At 39.6% G+C, this 25712-nt stretch overlaps 2 protein-coding genes across 8 annotated transcripts; both read right to left on the bottom strand.

Moving 5' to 3' along the window:
• Positions 1-9: 9 nt before the first annotated feature.
• tnip1 (TNFAIP3 interacting protein 1) lies at positions 10-13478 on the bottom strand. Of its 5 annotated transcripts, none has more exons than XM_063876073.1 (18): positions 13373-13478; positions 9312-9494; positions 8692-8835; positions 8480-8538; positions 8323-8382; positions 7477-7686; positions 6248-6342; positions 5689-5845; positions 5409-5501; positions 5226-5291; positions 3966-4097; positions 3713-3841; positions 3501-3635; positions 3277-3402; positions 3052-3135; positions 2387-2605; positions 2042-2126; positions 10-1674 (listed from the first exon to the last, which is right to left on the bottom strand). In XM_063876073.1, the coding sequence occupies exons 2-18, from the start codon at positions 9457-9459 to the stop codon at positions 1562-1564; spliced, it is 2055 nt and encodes a 684-aa protein (XP_063732143.1). In that variant the 5' UTR covers positions 9460-9494; positions 13373-13478; the 3' UTR covers positions 10-1561. The 5 variants fall into 5 exon arrangements, with proteins under 5 accessions (XP_063732143.1, XP_063732141.1, XP_063732144.1 ...); XM_063876071.1 differs by lacking the exon at positions 13373-13478 and adding an exon at positions 10510-10630; XM_063876074.1 differs by lacking the exon at positions 13373-13478 and adding an exon at positions 10510-10630 and having other exon boundaries at positions 2387-2515.
• Positions 13479-13699: 221 nt separating this feature from the next.
• Positions 13700-25388, bottom strand: anxa6 (annexin A6). 3 transcript variants are annotated; one of them, XM_063876076.1, is made up of 25 exons: positions 25213-25388; positions 24373-24428; positions 22725-22809; positions 22454-22548; positions 22244-22357; positions 22053-22143; positions 21886-21965; positions 21711-21767; positions 21507-21600; positions 20909-21004; positions 20762-20820; positions 20426-20548; positions 20266-20324; positions 19915-19993; positions 19258-19339; positions 19078-19172; positions 18657-18770; positions 17925-18015; positions 17761-17840; positions 17509-17562; positions 17310-17403; positions 17099-17194; positions 16931-16989; positions 16532-16669; positions 13700-15362 (listed from the first exon to the last, which is right to left on the bottom strand). In XM_063876076.1, the coding sequence occupies exons 2-25, from the start codon at positions 24373-24375 to the stop codon at positions 15303-15305; spliced, it is 1998 nt and encodes a 665-aa protein (XP_063732146.1). In that variant the 5' UTR covers positions 24376-24428; positions 25213-25388; the 3' UTR covers positions 13700-15302. The 3 variants fall into 3 exon arrangements, 2 of the variants coding, with proteins under 2 accessions (XP_063732146.1, XP_063732147.1); XM_063876077.1 differs by having other exon boundaries at positions 16547-16669; XR_010165115.1 differs by lacking the exons at positions 13700-15362; positions 16532-16669; positions 16931-16989; ... (5 more) ...; positions 18657-18770; positions 19915-19993 and having other exon boundaries at positions 19104-19172.
• Between the last annotated feature and the right edge of the window lie 324 nt (positions 25389-25712).

The following is a 25712-nucleotide window of genomic DNA, read 5'->3' as shown; positions in this document are numbered from 1 at the left end:
ATACTAGAAGACATTTAGAATAGATTTATTAAGCCAGTCAAATACAAAAAGTCTCACATGTGCTTTTGCCTACAGCAAAAAAAAAAAAGAAAAGTCTACAAACCAAGAAAATACAACTGCCAGTAATTACAGCATACCTTTCAATTCAAAAGTGCAATTTCTCATTTCAGCTCTCACCCATCAGGATTTTTGTTCCCTGTAACTAAACTTGTTTGATAAATGGAGCCTTTTTCTAGTTCATCTGCACACATTTTTGAGCCCTTCATCTGACGTGTACTAAGGAAATTCAATGGGTATTCAGTTGGACGGTGACTTGATTTGAGATTATCCTTTTAAAAGGGTAAAGCATATTATCTCTGTGGGTGTGTATCTTGTGTATCAGGGGTCTTGACTTTGTATCACATCAGTCAACAGGACAGTATGCATGTAATGCTGGTTGAAGTAGACAGAGCAGTCAGACATCCTGGGAGAGGGTTGTATTAACTCAACTGCCATTATATATGGTCTAGGATTTCCAAATACTGATAAGAATATTTTCCTTTCTTTATCTTAAACAAACATTGAACTTGTCAGTACTAGTTGCAATTAAACTCAGTAAATGAACACGGATTAACTGTAAGAAGAGAAGACAGCCATTGCCTAAAGGATTTGGTGCTCTAACTTCTATTTGGGGGCATAACTGTGGTACAAGATGCTGTTAGGTGAGTGTGAATAGTGGAATGAGTGGTCAAATCAATTGTAATCAAGTAGAAGTGTTGTGTTTAATGAGATTAGGTCCATCATCATGGGGAAAAAAAGGCTGTGTATGTTCTGTGCATTGTGTATTGTGTCTGATACAAACATACAATGTCAATAGCTACAATATATTTGGATTACACTAACAACATAGAAAGAACAGCATTACTAAAGACAATGATTTACACTTAGTCAATGCAACTATCAAAACAGCAGGTTATAAATAAATTATCAATAATCACAATCATGTTTTTGGTATGATACCATCAAAATTCATTTCCCAAAATTTTTGTATTTCAACAACCACTTTTGAACAGTTACACGTATGGGACAGTTCTAAAACATCAATGGTATTGAAGAAATCTTCATAAATCAATCAACATTCACATTGTAAATTCTATGATTTAATGTACGTATATATAATCATTCATTGTTGGAATGAGTATGTTGTCTTAGTCATATTGGGGAATGGCTTCCTGTAACCCTACGAGTAACAAACTAAGCGTCCAGTTGTTACATCTTTGCGGTGATACAAGCACACAGGTATATTTTCTGGAGAAAAAAAAGAATGCTAATTATTCCAACCTATTTAACAAATGACTTCAGTTCCTGATAAAAAAAAAAAATCTAAATAATATTTCATGTATATATTCAGAATAGCGAAGTGTTTCACAAATAGCCTTATAAAACGCAAGTATAAACAACATTACAATAGGATATCTACAGTTCAGTAGGAAAATTATAGATCAAATCACACCTTGTCAACTCAAAAACAAACTGATTTCATGCTACTACCCAGACTCCGTTTGGTGGGTACGGTGATGCTTTAGTGCTTTCCAGGGTCAATGTTCTGTCGCTCCCTTTTTCCAAATCCCGTTGCTGTCGCTGCTGCTGCTGATGCTGCTGCTGCTGCTGCTGCCGCCGCCGCTGCGGACTGATCTACAGCCACAGGAAAACAAGACTCAGTTACCTTCACAGTCATAAACTTAGCTTTACACACTAAAAATGTAGCTGTGGTGTTATGTAATCCTATAAATTGATGATTCTTCATCTTCTCAGCAAATCTCAGGTAAGACCAACAGCAGAATGTATTGATCCGTGTAGCCACCGATAGGGAACTCAAAGTATTGAAATGCATACTTCTACTGCTACAAATGTATTGTTGCTCTTTTAAAAAGTCTTTGTATTGACAATAAGGACACACACAGAGCAACACAAGCTGTATGCTTTGAGATATATAACATGAGATTTACAACAAACATTTGGAATAAAAAACAATGGGGGTGCTCGGCTGGCTGTACCATACCTGCATTTTCTGGTGGTGGTCTTGAACTTTCTCCTACTGCTCTCGCCCCTCTGGGCTGTGGGAATGACGATTGCCAAGGAAAACCCTGACCAAAGAGAAAGCACCAATGTAGTTGAAATCACTAAGTATCTCCATTCATCAAACACAGCAGCCCTACAGTCTTTGCCGTAGCCTAACAATGTTTATTGAATGTAAGCGTGGCTAGGTTGAGCTTTAGCTAGACCTAATGACAAGTTCCTCCCAAGAGATAAGGGGAGTAGAGGAGAGAGAGAAAAGAGCCGTGTTTCCTCAGTGAACCAGAGGCGCTGCATGGACAGAGACAGAGGGGCCTCGGAGGACCCTTACCGGGGTAACAGGCTGGAAGTCTCGTACAGGGGGCGGTGCTGCGGCTGTGGCTGCGGCAGTGGCGCCTGCTGCATTGGGCATCCGGGGAGGGAAGTGTACTGGCCAGCCTTCAAGGCCCTGCGGTCCCACCTGCACAAAGGGACCACAGTAGGGAGGGCTCAGCGGGCCATTCACTGAGCCTGACGTGGGGTCTGAGGTACGTCTTTCCTGCTGCTGCCCCTACGAGGGATCACAAGTACACACGTGATCCCCAATCAGTGCACGGCTGCTACTCTCAGCGAGGTCACTGTGGCCCTGTCATGGCATGGGCCACCGCTGACCTTCAACACCAGTGCAGCTGCCTCCCACTGAGGAGTGGGAACGCTCCACCTGCTGCACTGACAACCCAAGTAAGGTTCTTGTCCTGGTGTAATAACTTATTGCAGTCAGCTGAATGACTGCATTCTGTCACAAGGGGGCGCTAGTCTGCAAGGTTTGACTCATATCCTACTGCATGACGCATCCCAACTCTCAGTGACTGCATCGTCTCTGATTAAATTATTTGAAAGTATGGCCAAAGGACCAAACATGTCACCTATACATCTCCAGGCTGACAGCACAAATGTAATTCACATTTCAACATGTCAGCAACACTTCCACTGTCAGATCTGAGCTGCAGCCTGTACCTGTTTGTGATGCTGCATCTGCAGTCTCTCCAGCTTACATCTCTCCGTACGTTCTCTCTGACACTCGTTCTGTGCCTGGTGAAGCTGAACCACAAACACACAATAACACAATTAGTGAAAGAGAAATTCAGTTATGATTTTAATTCAATGCAAGAAAGAAAAAGCTAAGGCATTTCTTATCATGCCACACACTAAGGACAGCTATACTGTCAACACACAGCTTACCTGATTGGTCAAATTAGTGATCTGACCCTGGAGTCTCTCAACTTGCCGCCTTAAGTCCTCTTTTTCCTCATTCATTCGCTCCCTGTCACTTCTCTCTTTCCTGAAGTCTTCTTCAAAGATCTTCACCTGAAGCACAAAACAATAACAATTTCCATCAGTTGTGGAAATTCAGTGCAAGAACAACTATGTATATGTGTGAATGTATATTTCAGGTAAGAACTGACCTGTTCCTTTAGTACAGCAATTTGAGTGAGCAGTTCCTGTTTCTTCAGGTTATTGGCTGCATCGGCAAAGTTACCCTGACCAGGTGGTTTTTGGGAGGATGAAGGGGTGTGCAGGTTTAAGGCTTCCTCTAAAGCCTGAAGACCAAACAAGTATTAGATGGAACGTCTCAGTGGAAAAGAAGCAGTGATAGATAGAGATGAAGTGCACTCACCCTGTTGAGGCGTTGGATCTCCTTCTCCTGGTACTCCCTCTGTTTGCTGAGCGGCAGCAGCTGATCCTGCAGGTAGCGAACCTTCTGCTTAAGCTCAGTGGTCTCAGAGTTGAGGCATTCTTTCTCCCCCTGAAACATACACACACAGAACCTATGAAACACCTTTCTTAAAGTATCCAAATACACCTCTTCCTCTATGTTTTTAAATGTTAGACCTGCTTCACCCTGGGTTTAGAGTCTTGGTGGCTCTCACCTGCACATTTTCAATCTTGGACTTGGCCAGCAGCAGCTTCTTGTCGTAGTCGCGCTGCCTTTGCTCTCGCTCTGCCTCCAGCTCGAGCACAGTTTTCTGGGACTCAGCCAGCCGTTGTCTGAGGTCAGTGATCTGGAGAGACGTTTTAAACCATTTAGTTGTGTACAGAAGTCACCGTGTAAACAGTTCTAAAACTCAATTCTCATAAACACAAACCAAAAAGAAAAAAAACAAAACGGGTTTTTGATAACATCTATCTGGTAAAGATAAACATCAGCTGTTGCGTGTGTTGGGATACAGCTTTAGAAATATGTGTAGTACAATTATAAACTGAATCACAGCAACAAGGAGACCTTTGCAAACAGACGCAGTTCTGTTTTTGTGTAAAATATGAACAAACCCGAGTGACGCAAATGGATGCACCTAGGGTTCTGTGGTCTAAACCAGAAGCTACATGGTGTCCGTGTAACAAGGTGTGAATGTAGGTTTGTTCATGATTGTGGGTGTGCACACGCGTAGGTGTGTGAGTATCAGTGTGAGAGTTTGTGCATATGTGTGTCTCTGCTGCCCTCTGACTGCACCGCAGGAGGAAGTCAGCGGGTACCAGAGAGGTGAGGGGAATTCTCACCGAGGTGTGACAAGCCTTGTGGTAAGTATGTTCAAATAGCAAACTATTGCAAGAATTCACCTTTCCACTGGACAAGTGTATTAAAAAAAAAACACACGCAGACACACGCACAGGGGTTCACTGCATACTAATGCATACAAACATAAGTGACCTCTGTTCCTTAAAGATATTTCCAAATTGCGAAATGCCTGCCACATGACAACTTTGAAGGAAAATGAAAAAAAGAGAAAAGTATTTTTCCACTGGTACGATGCTAAATGTGTTGAATAGAGTTCATTTTAAACAAACGGGCTGTTCAATCTTAGCACAAGCATGACTTTATATTTAGTGAACACAGTGTAGATATTTATTGCAATGTACTGTACATGGTTACTTCCTTGTACAAGTGCTTTGAATATAATTATCTTATAAAATGTGTATAAAATGAAACAATTGAAACAAAGTAATTTCATAAAAAAGGACCACATGTTGAACTTGTTTGAAGTAAGAATTGAAATAGCAATAATAACATGTTCTTAAGAGGAATCCGGAGGAAATAAGACACAAATTCTCCATTGACATCTCTATAGAAGTTGAACACAGAGCGATGTCTTCCCACACCCTTCACAACAGCTGTAAAGTCATTACTGTACCTTCTGTTCAAACTGTGACTTCATGGAGTTCCACTGAATGTCCCACTGCTTGTTCACCTCCAGTACCTGGAAGGGTTGGCAGAAAGTGAAACAAATGACAATTGACATATAGGAAACAAAGCATACCAAGACTTTCCCCTATGGCTAAAAGAGGATGAGCAGTAAGCACAAAAAAAGACTCACATCCTTTCTCTGCTTCTCCAAAAGCTTGATCTTCTTTTCATACACCTCGACATCACAAGGCTTAGTTGGGGTTTTCTCTGCAGCTTTTCCACTCTGGGGGCACACAAAAAATGTCTTAATGCTCTACATTCCTCCATTACTGTAACATCACATGGTAAGTCATAAAGTCATTGAGGAACTTTTTCTAAAAAGGGGAAGGCTTTAAATAACAATGTATATGCTGTGTTAGTGGAACAGATTGATCAAAATAAGGCAAAGTTGAAAAGTGTCTCTGTACTACCTTCTGCGGTGTGGTGGCCTCCATCTTGGGTCTTACAGCGGCCGATTCTTCCTTCACAGGCTCCTCTTTGGCCTCAGGAGCTTCGGTGTCAGGTGGCGCTGTGGTTGATGCCGCCGCTCCTCCTGTGACCAGCTCCTTAAGTTTCTGATTCTCCTGTCTGAATTGGCAAAGAAAGAAAAATGATAGCGTTTGTGAGCAATGTCCCATCCCAGAGTTTTAACAAGGCCCCAGGAAGTTTCTTTGGGAAGAACCCCGCTCAGCTCAATGACGCAAACAGAAAGCAGTGGAATAATCCCCCATCAAAGTGAAAGCATGGTCTAGCGCCAAATGCAAGACAAAGTAAAAGTAGTGTCAAATATTATAAGAGGGCTGCTTCTATTACATTCAAAAAAGGTATAGAGGAATTGGAATAATCTGTCAAAAGGGGTTGTATTATTTGTAAGCCGTACAGTGCAGATATTACCATTTTCTCCCCTTTGACCTTTCTAACAATAAAGGTGCAGCTCCAGCAGAAGTAACTCAAAGCAGTCAGACAAAAAGAGAACACTAAAAACATTACCTCAGCTGTTCCAAGTCTTGATTCCTGATGTGATGATCCTCTTCCATTTTCTTTCGAAGCTCATTGTTCTCCTGTCTGAGCTGCTCACATAGAGTCTACAAAACCAGAGAAGAAACAATCACTACAACAACGCCTGATTCTGCATAATGACATCAACATGTTGTTTAACATTTTTAAATAGACGACAATCAATTTAGGAAAAAGGTTTGGGGGAAACAATTATTTAGATTATAAATATTAAACTTGACTTCAAACATAATCCAAGTCATTGCAAATAGTGCTGTATTTATTTTTTTTAAATTAGGCCAAATTGGTTTTTGGAAGTTCCATGTCGTGACGCATTTCCACTGGTGCTGGCAACACATATGCAGCCTCCTCTTTATGTGCAAAACAATGTCATATCATCCCTAAGATTTATATTGGAAGTTATTTTAAGATTAAACTGCAAGTATGCTTTTTTTGCACTTTGTAACATTGTTAGAAATGTGCCATACCAACAATGGTATTTGTTCAAATTTGCTCAAATAAGGAAAGCTTGTGACGAGTGCCATGAGCAGTAATTGTTGTAGTTGTTTGTGAATGTCATGACGTAGCAAATGCTAAGCCCACACGGATAACTGTATACGACACCAGAACTGCTGTTGCAGTGGGAAAACTAGTCAGAGAAGAACTTTGTACATGCGTCATAAAAACTAAAGACTTTTATCCTCTCTCAATGGTCTACAAATATAAGCTATGTTCCAGAATGTCACTAAAGTCAATATATTTAAATAGATTCAGACTTTAGAAACGTTAGTATATTTATACATTAAAAAAGCGTTATTCATCATGATACATCCTTCTATAAAAGCCATGAGCTCCCACTGTTTAATGCTTATTAAAATAAAGTTTTAAAGCTAGGGTTGGTAATCTTGTGTGGTTTGTAAGTATCAAAACAAAGTAATCGAGCCCAGAGTGGCCAACTCATTTTCAATGACAGTATTTAGCAGCACTAGCTAAGTCGTTAGTTGCAATGCATATGATAGCCAGGCCGATCCTCCCAATCATTTAACTCGGGTCAAAGGAAATGATTGGACAGGATAAAGATCCTTTGAACAACTATATTTACCATTATTACCAACCCGAGTTTCAAGTGCATATAAAGTCATTTTGGATAAAAAGCTTAAAAGAAAAACCGGGTGATGTTGACTTTGGCATTTTATATTTCTGTCAGCAGCAGTGTGGCATACCTGTAGGAGGGAAGTCCTCTGTTCATTCTTCTGGACCTTAGAGGAAAGATGGTGAAACTCCACAGCCATGCGACCGAGGTGAGCTAGGAGCTGGTTCGGGTTGGACTCCTCGGCGAATATGCTGAAGGAGCTCTCTAGTCTCTTAAGCTGGCTGGCTAGCTCTATGTTCTCCTGAGGCAGGACGGGGATTACTCCTGCCACCAACCCAGCCTTGAGATAACGCATACAGGTAAATAGACAGTCAATTCAATTTTCCGGCTGAATATATTACAAATGTATTTCAACCAGCACAAGACCGAAAGAACACCATAGTGTAAGAGTCATGTTGCTTCTTTATCCATGAGAAGCTGCAGCTGATGTATCTGGAAAGGCTAACCAGTTTTTCTTGTTGGATCTAAATACAGACCTCGGAATTGGTCAAATTTTTACCAAATGTATTTTGTTTAGGTGTGGAACTGTGCCAAAACTTTGCCAACCTTTGGGCCTGAAATGTTCCAGCATAGTGTCCTATTAGCACATCCTTTAGGATGAAGTGTGAGTGTGAATGAATCAGCCAGTAAAAATCCTGGACTTTCCCCAGGCTGACTCAGGCTGGAGCTACCAGTATTGAGTTTGATGGTGAGTCACCACACTAAGGATATGTTCCTAATATTAAAGGAAATGGTTATAAAAAGGAAATATTTCATCTAGCCTAAATAAGTCACTCAAAAATAAATCACCTTTGGGAATTAGCACCACAAGCATTTTGATATTTTAAACATGTTAGATATTTGGTAAAAGTACAAAAAGGCGAGTTCCTGTGAAAATATTCATCATCATTTGTCTCAATTTAAATCAGATACGTACAGTCAAGGCTTCTGAAGTCTTTCCATCTACATTCAAAACCTCAAATTCCGCCGAAACCTCCTGTAAAGAGCAAAGAATAAGTAGCACCATAGAACTCGCAGTGCTAATTGCATTATTACACTTTTAGGAATAAAGTAACCATTCTCCAGTTGCTTACATTAGGCTTCTCTGGTTGTAGGGCCTTCCCTAAACAGCTTGCTTGCTCCTCCCTTTGCTCTGCAGTGGGGTATAAACATAGTTTACTAGTTTATTAGCCATTCAGTCAAAGGTAAATACAACGTTAAGGTAGAAAAGCATCCCATATGGTTACAACACTGCCCCGAGTAATACAAATAAAGTCATAGTTATCCTCTAGTATGAGAGACTTACTTTGCGTCTCAGTCTGAATGGGTCCTCCCATACAAAGACTGGCAGCAAAGCTGGAGGACTTCAGGGCCTCGTTGTCTCTCACAAGTTCCTCCACTCGCTGCCGGAGCCTTGATGCCTCTGATTGAGACTCTTCCAGCAAATCACCTATACGTTTTAAAGAGAGAGGCATTGCTTCACTCCATCAGCACGAGCAGTCATCACTTTGCGAAAGAGGTTTATCGAGACATTACATAGAAGTAACACTCCTTTGGTGAGTCACACAAGGAGCAATCAGGCCGTTGTCAACACAAGCAAGCATTTCAACAAACCCCCAATGAAGATCATCAGGTTTTACAACATTCCATGTACATTTGCTGCATGACAGTTTCCCTCCCCTATGGGTTTATTTTTACTTTAAGTAAGTCAGCTAGTCACATGAGGCCTCGTCTTGTCATTTGTAATGGTGAACTAAAAATAAATATCAAAAAACTAATTTCGTGCTGCTGCAAATTGCAAGCTGAAAACGAATACTAAAAGAATGCTCTTTATATACACACCAATCTGCAATAATAATATCTTCATGTGTTATGATCAATGCTGTCCACAACTGGGTGGTATCCAAGCCGTCTTGAGGAACTTACCTAGACTCTTAAGTCCCTTCATCCTCTCCCTCAGCATGCTGTTCTCCTCCAGTAGCTGTCGATAGCTGCTGCCCCCTCCGGCCTCCTCCCTGGCCTTAACCTCACTCCCGCCTGGATCATAGATGCGGTACGGGCCTTTCCCTTCCATCGCCGTTGCTTACTTCCTAGACATGATCTTCTGAACTGTGGAAAGAAGATACAAACGGTTAATTACAACATAATTACAAACTTGAAAAGTACTGTAAACGACAACAGAACTTAAAATAACAGATTATTATTATTATTATTATGTTTCTACAAACACGTGTTTTGTAAAACAATAGGTGCTGATAGTAAATACTTTAAACATGAAAGACTAAAGAATTGTGATGTTACACTGTTTGCAAGAAACTTAACCATGTTAAACAGTTACATTTGACCAAAAAGTGAAAAGTGCACTGATCAAACAGGCAACATAAAATGTCGAAAGTAACCCATATGTCCATGCAGAGGAAGGAAACAAATGATCAGAACCTGTTATGTTTCAGTGTGAGAAAATATAACAAATGGCGTTCCTGATACTCCTTTGTCACATATTAAATAAAACACCACCCACTCTATGTATTGTTTCTGTGAGTTACCCAGCAAGAAAAAACGTTCAACCCTTCTTGCAGTTTATTTATCATTTATAGCAGGACGAGAGTAAACTATTGGTAAAGCCCGTTGAAGAAAATACCGATCAGCCTTCAGCTTTAAAAAGGACAAATGCAGGAACAGAGGCATCGTTATGCTACCCTGGCAGAGTGAAACATATGGTAGGAATGTGCTAACGGTTGTGATGGCTAAATATCACAAATACAACGTTCATATCCGAAGGAAAAAAGGACAAAAGCAGAGGAAAAACCACTAGATGTTAGGTGAATTCTGCGAACAAACATCTACCCAATAGACAAGAGTCAAATAAAGCACAATCTAGCAAATGATAGCTACCTTGATTGGCTGAAAAAGGCTAATATTAGTTTTCGCTGTTGTCATGCAAATTGCTAGCAACATCCTTGTTAGCTGTCGGCTAGCTAACACTAGATGACAGTGCGGGACAGTAAGCCGTTAGCTCCTCTTTTCTACCCACTACAGATACTTTAATCGATGCACGAAGTCAGTCCCAATGTAGAGTTAAACGACAAACGGAAGAACAAAGAGGTCTCTTTTGTCTAGATACCTTTCAGCTCGCAGTGGCCTCTCTCGTCTCTCTACCCAGACATCTATTGCGGAAGTGGTCTACTGGTCTATGCTGTAACCCGGGAATTTCCACCTCGTTTGATGTAAACAGCGATTGACTGACAGCCCGTCGGACCAATCAGGGCGCAGCTCTCTGTCAGCGGGGCACCAACAGGAGCCGTTTACCGTAATGTAAACATTGGAGCGAAATGCTTCACTTATTCCTAATTCATGCTAAAGATGTGATCGGAATGACTCATGATGGTCTACAAATCTGTACTTAAATGTATGGCAAGAACGGCTTGTATGACACAATGAAACTAGGGTGATTAACACGGCAGCCTGATTTTTGTCTTATTTCAATTAATTTGTTAGCCTTTTTTTTAACCTATTGAAACTCATTGCAACTCATAGTCCAGGGACAAACCCAACGCTTTTCACAGAATTACTTTTTCATTCATTGATGAATTTAGAGAAGGGGCTGGTGGGGTTTTCTGTGATTGCATCACACATTTCTTCTGAACTGGGAGGGGAATAAGGCTTAGTTCAAGTCACACTAAGGTGTTTGAGTCCACACTATGGGTAAATGAGACATGCATATGTTGTATATAAGCTGCTCAGATATATACAATGTTCATCTTGTGATAAGGGCAAAACGTTATTACTTTAATTACTAATTAATAAGACATTCTTTCTCTTCATCAATTATTGTTTAGTATATAACACAACAATTCTACTAAAATGTCATTTTTTTATTGTGTCTATCGAGTCTTCGCATTTTGCTGACTAATTGATTCATCTATTAATTGTTTTAGTTTTGACTTTAATATGTTAATATGTAATAGGAATATATTTACTTTCAAATAATACATGATGAAATTTAAATAACATGATTTCCTGGTCTTGAAGTAAAATGCAATTTACCTTCTAAAGGTTTTGTCAGTCACAAGTAAGGAATCTGTAAAGAAGCACTGTGCTACAATTGTCAGAGCTTTATTTCAGGCCCTTGATTTACCAAACATGAATCATTTAGAACAATAGTGACATCTTGTGGGAAAAAACAACAGGTAACCCATAGTTACTTAATGATTTACAAAAAAAACGTTCTTTGGTTAACTGAAGATCTATGATGGGTCATAATTATGAATCAAACTACCAAAAAGTATTTAAAATGTATAGGAAAGTATATGAGTTACTATATAACAAAACAAATACCACTGCTTGTCCAAAAAAACCTTTAAGACAAAGGTAAAATGTCATTGCATCAGCCTTGGAGGTCCTATCTGGAGGCATGCTGTGTTAACACAGGAAATACCCAGTTTGCAAATGATGTTAGATTGCATGATTTATTATCACTGTACAGTATCCAAACTCATCAGAATGACTAATTTTATTTATAGCCCCACCTTTTCTTCCTCTTAGGCCAAAAAAAATCAAATAATACTTAAGTAAAGCTCATATAAAATACTCTAATCAAAAACAGATAAGAGTATTTGAAACAGGATTTCACTATACTCCTTAGTAAAAGTGAGTTTCCTTTTTTGTGATTGTTGGTTTTACTCCTTTTTTAAAAATCCTTATAAAATACATAGAAATATAAAAGGTAAGCTGAATACAACTTTTATGAAATACACATTTACATGGTATTTTTCATACTGTCGAACTGATTAAAGAGGTCCAATTGGAATTTTACCAAAATGTTTAACCAAAAATGTAGTCTGCATTGTTGCCTTGCAGAGCAGTTCATGAAGAAATAAAAAAAAGTACAAGACAATAAGTGAATTAGTGAGAAACTTATTTGTAAATTCCTTTTATCCATACAAAATTTGTTCTAACATGCCTCTTTTGTAATACAACAAAAAAACAACAAACAATATAATTATAATCATATATGTGGACTCTCAGTGCCCCATGCCAGAATAAAGCAAACATACAGTTCACACAGCATGCCAGTCGTAACCTTGTTCTTATTTATAGGTGCACAGTGCTTCAGTCTCAGACTTCTAAAAACACAAACAGGCTGGTGACTCTGACCCTACCAAGCTCAAAAACAAAAGCCAGAGGATACAGGAAATGTCACTCATCATTTAGTCCTCACGGGTAATAAACTGTGCACTTGTTGTTTTTTCCTCCCATCTACTTTTAAAATATTTGAAACATTTTTCTGAATGCAGAAAGACAGACCAGTATGTATGTACCCCACCCTGTTAAGACAAAAGGACAGACCAGTCTCCAATCTCTAGCATCGGATATATGCAGCTGATAGTCATCAGCTCTGTGCTGCTTTATACAAAATGTCCTTTTGTCAGCCTACTAGTGACTCCAGCTGTCTTCTCGGGCCCTAAACTAAAGACATCCTCAATGAACAGTATCATATGCCAGAAACATGCACCGGCTCCAAATATTCTCCTAAAAAATGTTAATTCTAAAAGGCTCTTCATATTACTTTTTTTGTAATGTATTTATTTTTACTGAGAATGAAAAGCCTAGACAACAAAGGAACCTGTGTGACAGATTGGCAAGCTTATTTCTGTCAGGCTTTAATAGTAATTTGAGTGATAAACAATACATTTCAGGTTTAAGCTTAAACAGTGTTATTTGGTTCTCAACATGGATTTACATCCATATTTGCCTATGAATATATTACAAAACATACAATAAAGATCGTAAGGTAGAAATCAGTCTTTTTATAATGTAAGGTTCCAAACTCAAACTAACATCACTTGTTTCAATGACAACATAAAGTTATTCTGCCCTAGAAGTAAAAAAAAAACTAAATGAAACAAACCACAACTGCAACTATTAATAATAAATAAAATTTGCTCTGTTACCTCAAATGTTAAAATAAATAAACAACAACTCACCCACACACTGGCTTCTATCGGACAGAGTCGCTTTTTAAGGAAACTGGTGAATAGGGGGGAAGCAATTTCACTGAGACCTGGGGAATTCCCATAACCCAGTGAAATGGCCTGAAACTGTATGCTAGGCCTGAACAACCTGCTGTTTGTCCAACTGTGTAGCCTGCCTTTATGAGGAACATGTACAAAAAAATAGAATTCATTTAATGAATCTTTATACGGTGGATTGCTGCACGTTCACCATGTTGCACACGTAAATGCATGCTTACAAAATGCAATATAGAGAATACCACACAATATGACACATGACACAAAGAGAGGACTATAAAGGAAAATGTACAGATGACATCTTATACATACTAACTCGTATGTACAATACTGCATGTGTTTTTATTGCATGATCAAATCGTAATGCCACTTTAATTATGGCAGCTGTAGATGAAAAAAGTCACATGCTCAATACACACTCATAATTCTGTCTGAGGACATATCAGTTTTAAAAAAAATATTTAAACCTTGATGAAATCAATAAAAGAGAAAAATGTAATCCGTTCTGAACAACAGCTAAATTCAAACTTCACCAAGCTGTCAAAAGGGAAATTCTAAATGCATATTTGACATAGTCTGCAATCTAACAAAGTCTTACTGAAGTAATCTCTTAATCTCTCATAATTATCATCAAATGGAGCAATTTAGGGTTGGGTATGCCATTAAATTGTGTGACTGACTGCTGCAGACTCTATTTGTTGCCTTGGATTTTGGCGTACTGCAGGGGATTTCCTCGCCACATACGTCTTTTTTCTTCTTTCCTCTTTTAACTCAAAGATGGCCTGACAACAGCTGCGCTCACACATACGCAATGAACTGAGACACTGACAAGAAAAGACACAGCTGCCTTGTACTTTGCTACAAGTAAACAAGTCCAACTGAGACACATAACATCCAGTGTTAAGTGACATGTTTAATCGGTTCACTGTAAAGAAAATATTTTATTTTTGTTCATTTAAATGTGCAGACGTGTAAATAGCTGTTCAGCCATGGTAGGCCGTCATGTATCCAATGATGTCAAGCTATATTTCTACAGTCTGTTTGAATGTCAAGCTTGATTTGTTTGACATAAAGCTACTAGCTGCCATCTATAATATATCTATAAGAAAACTATGTCTTTGAATACATTTGAATTATTCTGTAATATCATCCTTTGTTTACATGAATACATTGTAGGCTAGTAAAAGGTTATCAACAATAAGAATGTGGGTATTATTGAGTTTGTTAAGCAGATGAATTCGAGTGGGAGTTTCCTGCTGTTAAATATTTTGGTTCCTTTTCTGCTCAGCCCCCTGCTATTGCCAATATCAACAGAGTTAATCATTGAACTGCCCTGTCAAACACAAACCAGGGCACCACACCCAGGACATTACTGTAAAAAAAAAAGAAGAAACAACAACGGAACAGTGAGAGGAAATTATTTACATTTTACATTAATGTTTATGATAATGACAAAATGTATTCCAATGTTTGTCAAGCAAAAAAGAAACAGACAAGAATATTTTGGTGCTTTTAATCAATTAGTAAGGTCTATATGATATCTTAAAATCACAGTAATCGTTTGAAGGCCTGGATCTGAAGGCACTATTCAATTTGCTAATTTTCCAATGTCTTCTATTTCTACACCAACGTGAACCCCTTCATGTTACATATGACTGTAAAAAAAAAAGGAAGACATCATCCAGAGAGAGAGGATGATCAGAAATGAGAGAGAAAACTGTCTTGCAAGGCTGAGAGGTCATAGGTCACTTGGTTTGGCTGAGGAGTTGAAGCAGGGACACTGACAACAGGTACTGACATTAACCAGAGCAGTTTGACTCTTGAGCTTGTCTCCATTTGGTTTTTCATTGAAGTATGTGAACAGAACTGCAGGGACTTGACGAGTTTAATCCTCCCCTCCACACAGCATCAGCAGGGTTTTACGGTAGTCTCCTGAGGTATCACCCTGAACAATGATAGACAACACACACAGAAAGATCGTTTAAAAAAAAAAAAACTGTGTCATTGTCTCCTGGCATTTGGTCATCACAGAGCTGAAACTGGGAAGCAGGTTTATTCTTCTCAGTCAGACAATAGCAGAACAATGATTATCATTCACTAATGTTGAATGAGGGATTCATGAGGACAAGCAGAACTCGCCAGCCTCAAATCAACTAAAATCAAGTGGAATTACACTTTATATCAGCTGCCAGTCATAGATACAGATCTTTATGTTTATAATCATCATTATTGAGCTAAATCTTTTTGAAGGACTAGTTCCTTATTTTGGGAACTTTGGTCATTTGATTTCTTGCTAAGAGTTAGATCACATCAGTGCAGTTAATGCAAAACAACAGTCAGGAGCAGGTTAGCTTAGCTTAGCACAGAGACAGGAAACAAGGGGAAACAGATGCCCTGCCCTGAACAAAAGAAGCTAAATCATTTTGATGCTACTTCTAAAGCTGGAGTTTATGGCTTTATAGGTGCTGGGAGATGGATTTACTGTACAGACTTTGGATTTGTATGATTGTCGTTTATAAATATTGCATAGTGCATCTGGGTTTTTCTCTCGGATGTAGGTGACAATAACACATGTAAAATGGGTTGAAAATAGACAGACTTTGTAATTGACAAACTGTTTTAATCATAATCTTTTGTGCAACTAAAATGCACTACAATATACACACTTCAGAATACACAACATATAGCAATCTTTGCCATTGCATAAACTGGTAATATTTCTTGCAAAGCTAATTCAGGGCACCCTACTTGCTTGTTTGTATTGGTGTCAAGGTGATTTCATCTGTAAGTCATTATAGAATTGCTTCCTGTCCCTGTGGCTGTCAGCCAATCAGACAGCAGCTATAGAGAGGAAGCATGCAAGGGGAATTCCTAAACACAGCTGTGAAATAGCCACAGACCCATAGTCCACCACAGGAAGCTATACATTACCATACCCCCCCCCCCCCATCACCACCCCCAACCACCCCCCATCCCAACACAGCAGCAGAAGAAGGATGTGCAACATACAATCATTCAAAGGCCAGAAGACAAAACACCCACAGAGACTTACAGATGAGATGAGGAAACACTGCAAACAACCAAGAGTGTTAGTTGACAAAAGCTCGGACTTACGATCATAGTTTCTACCTGGATGAATTCATGGAGGGAGACATCATGTGTTTCCTTGAACTCTTTGCGAATGTTGAATAGGTCGATCTCGCTACGGGACACCATGATGCGGATCAGTGCTCTGTCGTCTGTACCGAGGCCCTGCAGCGGACACCAATATAATTAGAAGAAGAAGAAGATATACTTTATTAATCCCTTACAGGGAAATTTCTTTGATTAGTTAGACTAGTTTATTCCGATTGACTTATTAGTAATTGTTACTGTGTGAGAGCACTCAGCATTAATACCAAGAAAGTAGTAAATATACGTAAATATCTTACATCAACAAAAATAACCTTTTCACTCGCAGCTTGAATTATACATGCATATGTCTGCAATATTCAAAGCATTGTGAATAAGTACCTTCATGGCTTTGTACAGACGGTCTGCAAAATAAGAGGGCTGGTTCTTTACGCTGCGAACTGCAAGGTAAAGAGAGTGTGTGAAATGGCTGAGGAGGAGTATAGATGTTGTCAGCAGACTACAATGCGACCCATTTAAAAGTAAAATTAGGTCAAAGACAGTGGTTACCTATAGCATAAAAAGCATTTTTGACATCTCCTGACATCTCCTTCTTGATAATCTGTTCAATGTCCTTGTTGGAGTATCTGACAAACTCCTGGAAAACTGTGAATATCAAAAAGTGTATTCATGAGCTTGATAGATACATTCTGTTTTTGAAAAACACACACATTAGGTATGTTATAAATTGTAACTGTATTGTGTTTGTCTTGTCGTTTACCTTTTCTGAGATGGGGAAAGCTTCTGGTGCACAAAATGCTCATGAACTTGTTCTCCATGTCATCAGAGTCGGCGTTGCATGCATCGGCAAGTTCCTGATAAGTTAGGGAGGAACAACAGGAACAAACACTTAAACCCAGTCTTCAATTTCATATTAAACACAGTAAAACGTTACAGTAAAAAGTCACACATTAAATCACCTGAGCATCTGCAATAGCTCTTTCCTCATCGGCATGGCCCTCCTCTCTTGCACCCTGAACAGAATAAAGACAGTAAATGCTTTGATGTATTGCATATCATCATATCTATAACATTTTATGTTTCTCTTTAATATGTAACATAACACCTTGTGAAAGAAAACTGTGCATTAAATTAAATGGACCTTTTGTTCTCTGCTACAGTCAGCAGATAGACTGCAACCAGTCTAAGTTCTCATGATGATCAACTTATACCTGCGCAAGAGAAACAAGGATGCGGCAGAAGAGGCCTGATGTATCTGAATGAATGGCTTCCTCCATAGACTTCTTATATCCTGTGATGTCAAAAGGTGATATGTTAAAGGTGTCCTGAACAACAAAATTATCGCTACGCCTTTTGTTTCTGGTATAAAACTCACCGTTTTGATAAGCAGCATTCATGGCAAGTATTTCGTCATTGCTCCTGGTGACCAGGATCTCGATCAGCGCGTGTTCATCTGTCCCAGCCCCCTGTTTAAATTAAGAGTAAAGCACAAGGGAGTTTTACAAATGTGGTGTGTTATTGGGGCCTCCTGATGTCTACTGAAAAATCTATGTTTTGCTATTTTTGTTCTGATTTCTATCATTTTTATTTTTATTTTGACGACAGAACCTCCTAAAACTGTATCAATGACCAATTAGCAAGGACGTATATTTTGAAATACAGTATAAGAGTTAAACTGATGTTATTCACAGTTCACTGTGGCTTTAACGCATAACTATTCAGTGCTTTACATTACAGATTTAGAAATGCAGGGGTTTTATATTTAATCCTTTCAAAGATTTCTACTTGTGCGAGTAGGCCTTCAAACAAGAAAGCTATTCTATTCTACTGCCTTAAAATCTAAATAGGGACATACAATTGTGAAATTATTTTTGTACTGCTATGTTAAGAATAAATGTTTCAACAAAAGGAAATTCAGATTTTTATCAAAACCTAAAATGCACATTAATTGACTTTCAAGACATTTAAGGACAAAATCTACCTCTCTTGGCTTGACATCAACTATCACCGACTTATAATATATTAACATTTTTATATGAAGGGGTGTAATTCACTCATTAGCTTCTTCTTTTACATGTAATGACATCAACAATGGCAACTACTGTACCTCCATTGCCTTCTTCATCATTTTGGCATCAAACTCTGCAGGGGTCAACATGAGCCCGATGATCAGCCGCTCTAGGTTCTTTGACAACTCAGACTTAAGATCCTTCATCAGATCCTGAGAACACATCAAACATAGGAAGTTACATGAACAGCTGAAGAATATCTAACGAGACGTTTGTTCTAGAATTGGAAGTTTTCATTTTCTTTTCTTTTTTTAAAATTTTTTGGCCAACCAGTGCCTTTAATATAGTGACAGTGCAGGTCAGAAACTGGCAGACAGAGGGAAAGACGCGCGGCAAAGGGACCTAGGCCGGATTTGAACCCGGGTCCACCGCATGGGGATCAAACCCCAGTATATCGGCCGCCTGCTGAGCTATACTACGGCCAGAAGTTTACATTTTCAATAATGAATTTTGCCTTACCCTTCCCAGGAGGGATTTGAATGTCTGTCTGATCTCTTGCCTCTGAGCATTGCTTCTTTGTGCAATAATGTCAATGATTGCATCTTCATCCGTTCCTGTAGGAAGTAGAAGGGAGCAACATTAGTTAAACTTGTTTTGTGAAATTGTATCAGTGTAGATGTGCTTTTCAGGGTTGCATACCAAATCCCTTCATAGCTTTCCTCAGTGCTTGTGCATCAGCAGCTGGGTCACAATTGAGAGCAGGACGGAGTGATGGCCTCAGCTAAGGTTGTGGGATGACACCATTGGAAGTGTGAGATTCAATAATAACATAAAACATCATGTGCCGAAGCGAAACAGTTTCATTTGATGAATACATATTCAATTACATTGTTCTATCAAAGCGCTAAACATGCAGAACTATATAACATATGTAAAAAAGAAAAGTGTTTGGTGAGGGGGAGTGTGCCCTCTTGAGGTTAAAAGCCATGACACAACCTACAAGTAAAGGTGGGTAGGCTGAAAAATAACTGCTTTATAGAGAGTTAATGAAAAGATCAATTGTTGACCAAAATGCTGAGATTTCTACTCCAATTCACTCGACGGACAAAGCGGGGCAAAACAACGATTTGGAGAGTGCATAATAACAAAAACGATTTGTATTTGAGCGAGCGGCATTCTGATCCTATCCACAGTTACACAAAGCATTCGCTGTGAAAAAATGGCAATGTTATCAGCACAAGTTTGTGACAATGCAAGAAGCAGGTCACTGCAGGGCGGGTAGGTACTTAGGATGCATGCCACTGCCAAGCCAAACATGCATTACACGTCTAAAGTGGGAGCAGATGGGGCCCAAACCTGGACTTTGGTCATGGCACTTATTTCCCACATCTTGTAGGCTATCTGAGCAGCTTCAGGGAAGAACTCTCCAGCTAAGCTGTAATGATCAGTTTGACAAAAGACAGCATGGTGAGCAAAGCCAGCACCAAGTGGGTACTTTTCTGGGGAAAGGGAGTAATTACTCAATAAACTGCTTTACTTTCAGAAAATCTTTTGTTATCAACGTTATCAAGTAGTTCGCTCTTGAAACTTCATTCTGCACCCATAAGTCAATAAACATTATATTACACTCAGAAAACCATAACTCCTGAAAGTTGGTGCTCTATCTCCCCCGTGTGGTTGCTGCCGTTGCTTGCAGCCAACACTTACTCATCATCTCCTCCACACAGATTAAGCAAAGTCCTCTTGTAATCCCCCGATGTGTCATCCTGAGGGGTTTATAAACAAAATGAAGGTTAAGGGGTTCTGCTCTGCTGATGCTATTTTAGTTTTAAGTCAGTAGGAAATATTTGATTAGTGTTTAACCAACCTTAATCATGTTATAAAGAGACTTCTCATACAATAAACGGAAACACTCCCTAATGTCCAACATATCTATTTCAGAGCGAGAAATCATGATCCTGATCAGGGTGTTGTCAGCTGTACCGAGACCCTGGAAATGAAGGAGAAGAAGTGTTCAGAGTCAGGATGCTATGGAGACTAACAACAAGTAGCCCTAATACATTTCAAATATCATGTCAAAACGTTAGATTGCGATCTGCCCCTAAATAGAAAAATCACGTTATAACAACTGTGTTGCCCGGGAATACCTGTCTACAAATAGTTTGAAATTAGACTCAACAGCAATCTGGTCCTTTTTGTTTACCTTCATTGACTTGTAAAGGCGCTTTGCATAGAACATGGGAACGCTCCTTACGCACTGGACTGAAAAAGTACAGAAGAGAGCCCTGTGTAAACTTCACAACTTGACACTACTCATGTCTTCAATTGGTACTTTTAGTGTGTTTCTTACCAACAGCCAGCATCAGCCTCTCAAAGTCCCCAGACAACTCATTCTTTATGCTGTCCTCTATGGTCGTCTCTGCAATCTTCTCGTATGCATCGAAAACTAAGCAAACATAAGACATTGTGATGTCATGTTCTGCATTGCATGCCATTGAATTGAATTATCTTAACATTCTGAAAAGTAAAATACCAGGCTACATCAAGACAGTGAATTTTGTAAAGCATCATCATTGTGAGCATGTAAGCATGCTAATGTTAGCTCAAACCACCACTGAGTACAGCCTCACAGAGCTGCTAGCATGTGTATTGTTCTGGCCTGTTTTCTTTAAACAGATGCAACAATTGGTCTCAACAAAAATTAACCAACAGGTTTTAGGATCATGTTTTATGTCTCTCTGTTACCTTGTGAAGCCCACATTCAAATTTCACTTCTAAGAAGCAGGCCTTAGGCCGTTTTCTCAGCATTAGAAAGAGAAAGTAAACAAGGTTTCACAATATGACGGCAACTTTTAAACTTCAATTAACTCCTGAGAGACTTGAGGTCACAGTGGGAATGGATGAATGCCTCACTTTGGTGTAAATTGTCTAAAGAGCCACGTCCTCACCCATGTGAAGGTGGGTCTTGCTGCGGTTTCCCAGAATCATGATGAATTTGGCCTCGTCAGTCCCCCACTGCTCCTCTCCGGCTGCATACAGATCCTATAAACAGGATGAAAATATTTAAGAAATCAATAAACAAAACATTTTACTTGACTTTTAAGGCACTATACGGTCAAGAACTCTCAATCATGCTCAGTTCAAATTCTCACTTGTGCATCTTGCTCCACCAGATCTGCATCCACCACTCCTGACTCATCTCTGGTCCCCTGGAGACATCAAACCAATACGATCAGTCTGTGGTTAAAGGTACTGTGTGGCAAAAACGGTCTGTGTGGCTGATTGCACATTTCATTTGTGATTACATCAACTCCTCTGTGAACTGACCTGAAGTAAAACAATCAGCATCTTCTTAAAGTGACCTGAGGTGTCTGCGATTATATCCTCCTCAATGTCACTGCCATAGGCTGAAGACACAGACATCAATGTCAAATGATGAGTGATGCGAAACAAATAATGAGTTGATTTAAAATGACTTATTTAGCATGCCTTACCATCCTTGTACGCTGCAACCATGTCTTGAACCTGTTGGTTGTTTCTGGATGCCATGACTTCAATAAGGCATTTCTCATTGGTTCCAGCTCCCTTAAAAAAGAGCATATGATTACATTTGAAGCATCTTCTTCTTTACTAGTTAAGCCTGAAGTAACATAAAGAATTGTACAATTGCAAAAAAAAATCTTACTTTGAGTGCATCATGAATTTCTTTGGCATCATGGTAGGCTGGGGTTCTCATCAGACTGACAATGAGGCGCTCAAATTTGCCCGTCAGCTCATACTTCAGATCTTCAATCAGGTCCTGTTGAAACAACAACAACAACATAATAGAGTTTTAGAGTTTCAATATTTTGTTAGTTAACATATAGCATGATATATAAATCAGAAATCAGATGACCTGTCCAAAATTGCATTTGTACGCTGCAATGATTTCCTGCCTCTGTGCATTGCTCCTTGAAGTGACCAGGTCCAATATGGCTTCTTTATCACTTCCTGAGGAGCACAAAGCAACGTTTTCAAAAACGTAATCTCAGTGACACAAAAATATAGGACCGCCATGACCACTGTGTGAAATTCATTATGTGATAATTCAACCTACGAGTGGAGAAGAGGAAAGATTGCTTTTTCCCCTCCGCAATCAAAAATCACAAGAGGAATGTGGCACTTACCCATGCCTTTCATAGCATTGTAAAGGGTCTCTGCGTCAGTGGAGGGATCAAAGTCCGGAGCATCTGTTATTATGCCTCTGAACACCTGTAAGAAAAAGATTGAAATGGAATTTCAGAGGATGGACGAGGTGTTCGTGCTCATGACTTAGGAACAATGCCTGGGACGTTTTTCATTGCCATATCTAAACTGTAGCTACTGTGCATATTACAATAAAGCCTTTGAATGTGAAATGTAAAGTGATGTCTCGGTTGCCTAAACCTCTGACCCAGTACAGAGAAATGTATTGGGGATGTGCCGTTAAAAATTCAGATGCAATGAAATTACTTTGGTGATCTGAAGACTACTATTTTTGCATCAGCATGATGTTTGAATTTGAGATTTTTTTCTAAATTGTATGATAACTATATGGACACATTCATTTATGGTTTCATCAGCAGCAATTAGCTCAAAAATGCACTCTGCCTGGGTACAGCCTCACAGGGAAACTCGCTGTGTTCAGCATTTGCAGATGCCGCTCACCTTAAACTAGACAGCCTATAAAGTTTGCACTCTCTATCCCGCTATAACAGTGCACTGGCTTGCAGTAGGTAAATGTGTAAAGGTGTCAGGGTCATGGTGTCACCTCCTGACACTGGGACAGGAGGTGAAGCCATGTCTGCTATTACAGCTGACTGCTTGCACCTGTCCCACCCCTAGCTGAGCAGAGGAAAGGGGGGGGGGGGGGTTGCCGTGGATCCTTAGGAGCAGTATGGAGTCAGGTTTCACATAACGTTCCCTTTGCAGGGGGGTCTATCATACAGCAGCTCAATAATGTCAGAGTTTACAAACAAACTCCAATGGGCATGAGAAGAAAAAATAAAGATCTGCACAAGGATTTTGTTTTAAAAATGAAAAGATCATTGCTTTTTCATTAAGGCCCTGGCTGCCAAGGTGTGATGTCATAAGCTCATTCACTTTGGGTAAAAAGAAAGCTAGAAAGCTTGGACTTCATTTTGAAGGCTCTTACTGCAGCTGCTGTTGTAGAAAATACTACTGCATTAAGGCAGTCAGCCAAAATATGTGCTCCACCCTGGTGAGGGTCCACTGCTTCTGCTTTACTACAGAACATCTCTCCTCACGACAGCTGGAGAGCTTCACCCACATAGCAACAGGGCTGCAAATACAAACCCTTAGCAACAGGCCTTGAACTAAAGTAATCCCATTTCGTATTGTATGTTTGATGAGGAAAAATACTAATGTGGACTTAACATTGTTAGCTAAATGTCAGTCCTCTCTGGCTTTTTTCTTATTTGCCAGACCACAACTGTGCAGAGTAAAGCACAGCTTCACAGTAATAGCAAATGCTTGTTTCACCTCAACTAAGAGAAGAATGACATAACACTCACTTACATCTCAGACAATACAATTGGAGATAAGACAAAAGCCATTAGCAAGATACTGTCAGCTGTGTCCATTCGATGTGTCACCCAACACTGCTGCCTTTATGATAGGGAGGTAGGTGGCAGAAAAATGACCTCACTCTATCCACATCTCATTCAATGGTACACAAAACCGACCATGTATCACAGACACAAGATCTGCTCTGCAGTATGATACACACTGCTTCATACTTACATAATGCAAGAGAGAAAGGTCATTTCAACTCACCATTTCTATATTTGGTCTTCTGTGTCAACACTGAGCAGGAATCGATAGTTTCAGGCCTAGAGAAAGACACAGAGAAATGCTGATGTAGGGCTGGATAATAGAATTGCAATATATCCCTGTCCTAGTGAACTGTCTTCCCCCAGTCCCCCTCCCCATCGTGTTGCAGTGATGATGATCCCTCCTTGTTCCAATGTAAACCTAATAAGGTGGCCTCTTCAAACTGCCTAAAAAGACAAGCTTCTCACAGAGACCTAACATTCTGTAAGCGAATACTGGAAGGAAAACTATTTAGTCACATTTTCCATGCTGCTATACTTTGCCACTACATATAGTAGAATGCAGCCAATCAGAAAGCATATATGGGAGCAGCTGCCTGATTTTATTTCATAATAATCACAGTGCAAAATAACAGTTCAAGAAAGGACAAATGTTTTACAAATGTAGACTTTGATTTTTTATGCAGTGATAATGCAGCACTGTTTGTTTAAGACATAAGGAAAGCTCTCCCAAAATAGCATGCACAGTTTAACTTAATATCGGAATGAAGGTCTAAGGGGGAGTCGGCCTCAAGCCTCTACTGTATGCACAGCCACACCCTTCTCTGAACCCCGCACACTCCTGAGGACTGTAATGAATAAGAAAAAAACAAAAAATACAAAGAAAGTTATATTTGTAAATGAACTCTGTTTTCTTCCACTAACTAAATAAAATGACCACTTTCTTCCAGAGCTAGACCGCTGTCTACTGTAATTTATTGCCACATTCGAAAATGTCTCGTCAGCCAACTTTTCCAAAATCACTTTTGAAGAGGTTTTCTAAATAATACTAAATATGGCTTGCCTTGTGTGTGTGGAGTATCCGGTGAAAGTGTCCTGCTGCCTCTGCTCTGTCCCCGTTAACCCAGTCTGTGTGCCTCCTTCGGTCAGACTCAGGCAGTCCCGTTACGTGTCCTCTGTGACGTAACGACTGCGGCTATCTCTCTCGCAGAGGTGTGTGAGATATTCTGAATGTAACGGGAAGATGTCTTACGGTAAAGACATACTTCAGACGTGGGTGACGTGGTAACATCAGAAACCTAACGCACGGAGGCTGCGCAATTTTACCCACACGTGTTTTCTGCATTATCGCACTTTGCTGCTAAACGTGTACACTTCTTTAAGGAAACATTCAAGCTAGTTGCTTTAGTATCAAGGAAACCTCCACGTTAAGTTTGTTGAAGGCACTTTTCGCTTTGAATTTGTTTGTCTGTATGTCTGAACTTTGTCACATGATTGAGAGTTGAAATGGGATTTTAACAGAAGGCAGTTTGCCTGCTCTATTTCTGGCCTGTCGGCATCTAT

This window comes from Eleginops maclovinus, chromosome 23, assembly GCF_036324505.1.
Source record: "Eleginops maclovinus isolate JMC-PN-2008 ecotype Puerto Natales chromosome 23, JC_Emac_rtc_rv5, whole genome shotgun sequence".
NCBI lineage: Eukaryota > Metazoa > Chordata > Actinopteri > Perciformes > Eleginopidae > Eleginops > Eleginops maclovinus.
The sequence above is the reverse complement of the archived record's forward strand: the minus strand, read 5'-3'. Positions and strand labels throughout refer to the sequence as shown.

Bases quoted from the DNA above. Each gene is read 5' to 3' on its own strand.
- tnip1 (XM_063876073.1), bottom strand. From the start codon at position 9,459: ATGGAAGGGAAAGGCCCGTACCGCATCTATGATCCAGGCGGGAGTGAG. The intron at 3,403-3,500 runs GTCAGTTCTTAC...TTTGTGCTTCAG, and splicing joins TTGCTGTACTAAAGGAACAG to GTGAAGATCTTTGAAGAAGA. The intron at 2,127-2,386 runs GTAAGGGTCCTC...CTCTTTGGTCAG, and splicing joins ACTTCCAGCCTGTTACCCCG to GGTTTTCCTTGGCAATCGTC.
- anxa6 (XM_063876076.1), bottom strand. The intron at 22,358-22,453 runs GTCATCTGATTT...TTGTTTCAACAG, and splicing joins ACAAATGCAATTTTGGACAG to GACCTGATTGAAGATCTGAA. The intron at 16,990-17,098 runs GTAACCACTGTC...TTTACCTTGCAG, and splicing joins AAATGCTTTTTATGCTATAG to TTCGCAGCGTAAAGAACCAG.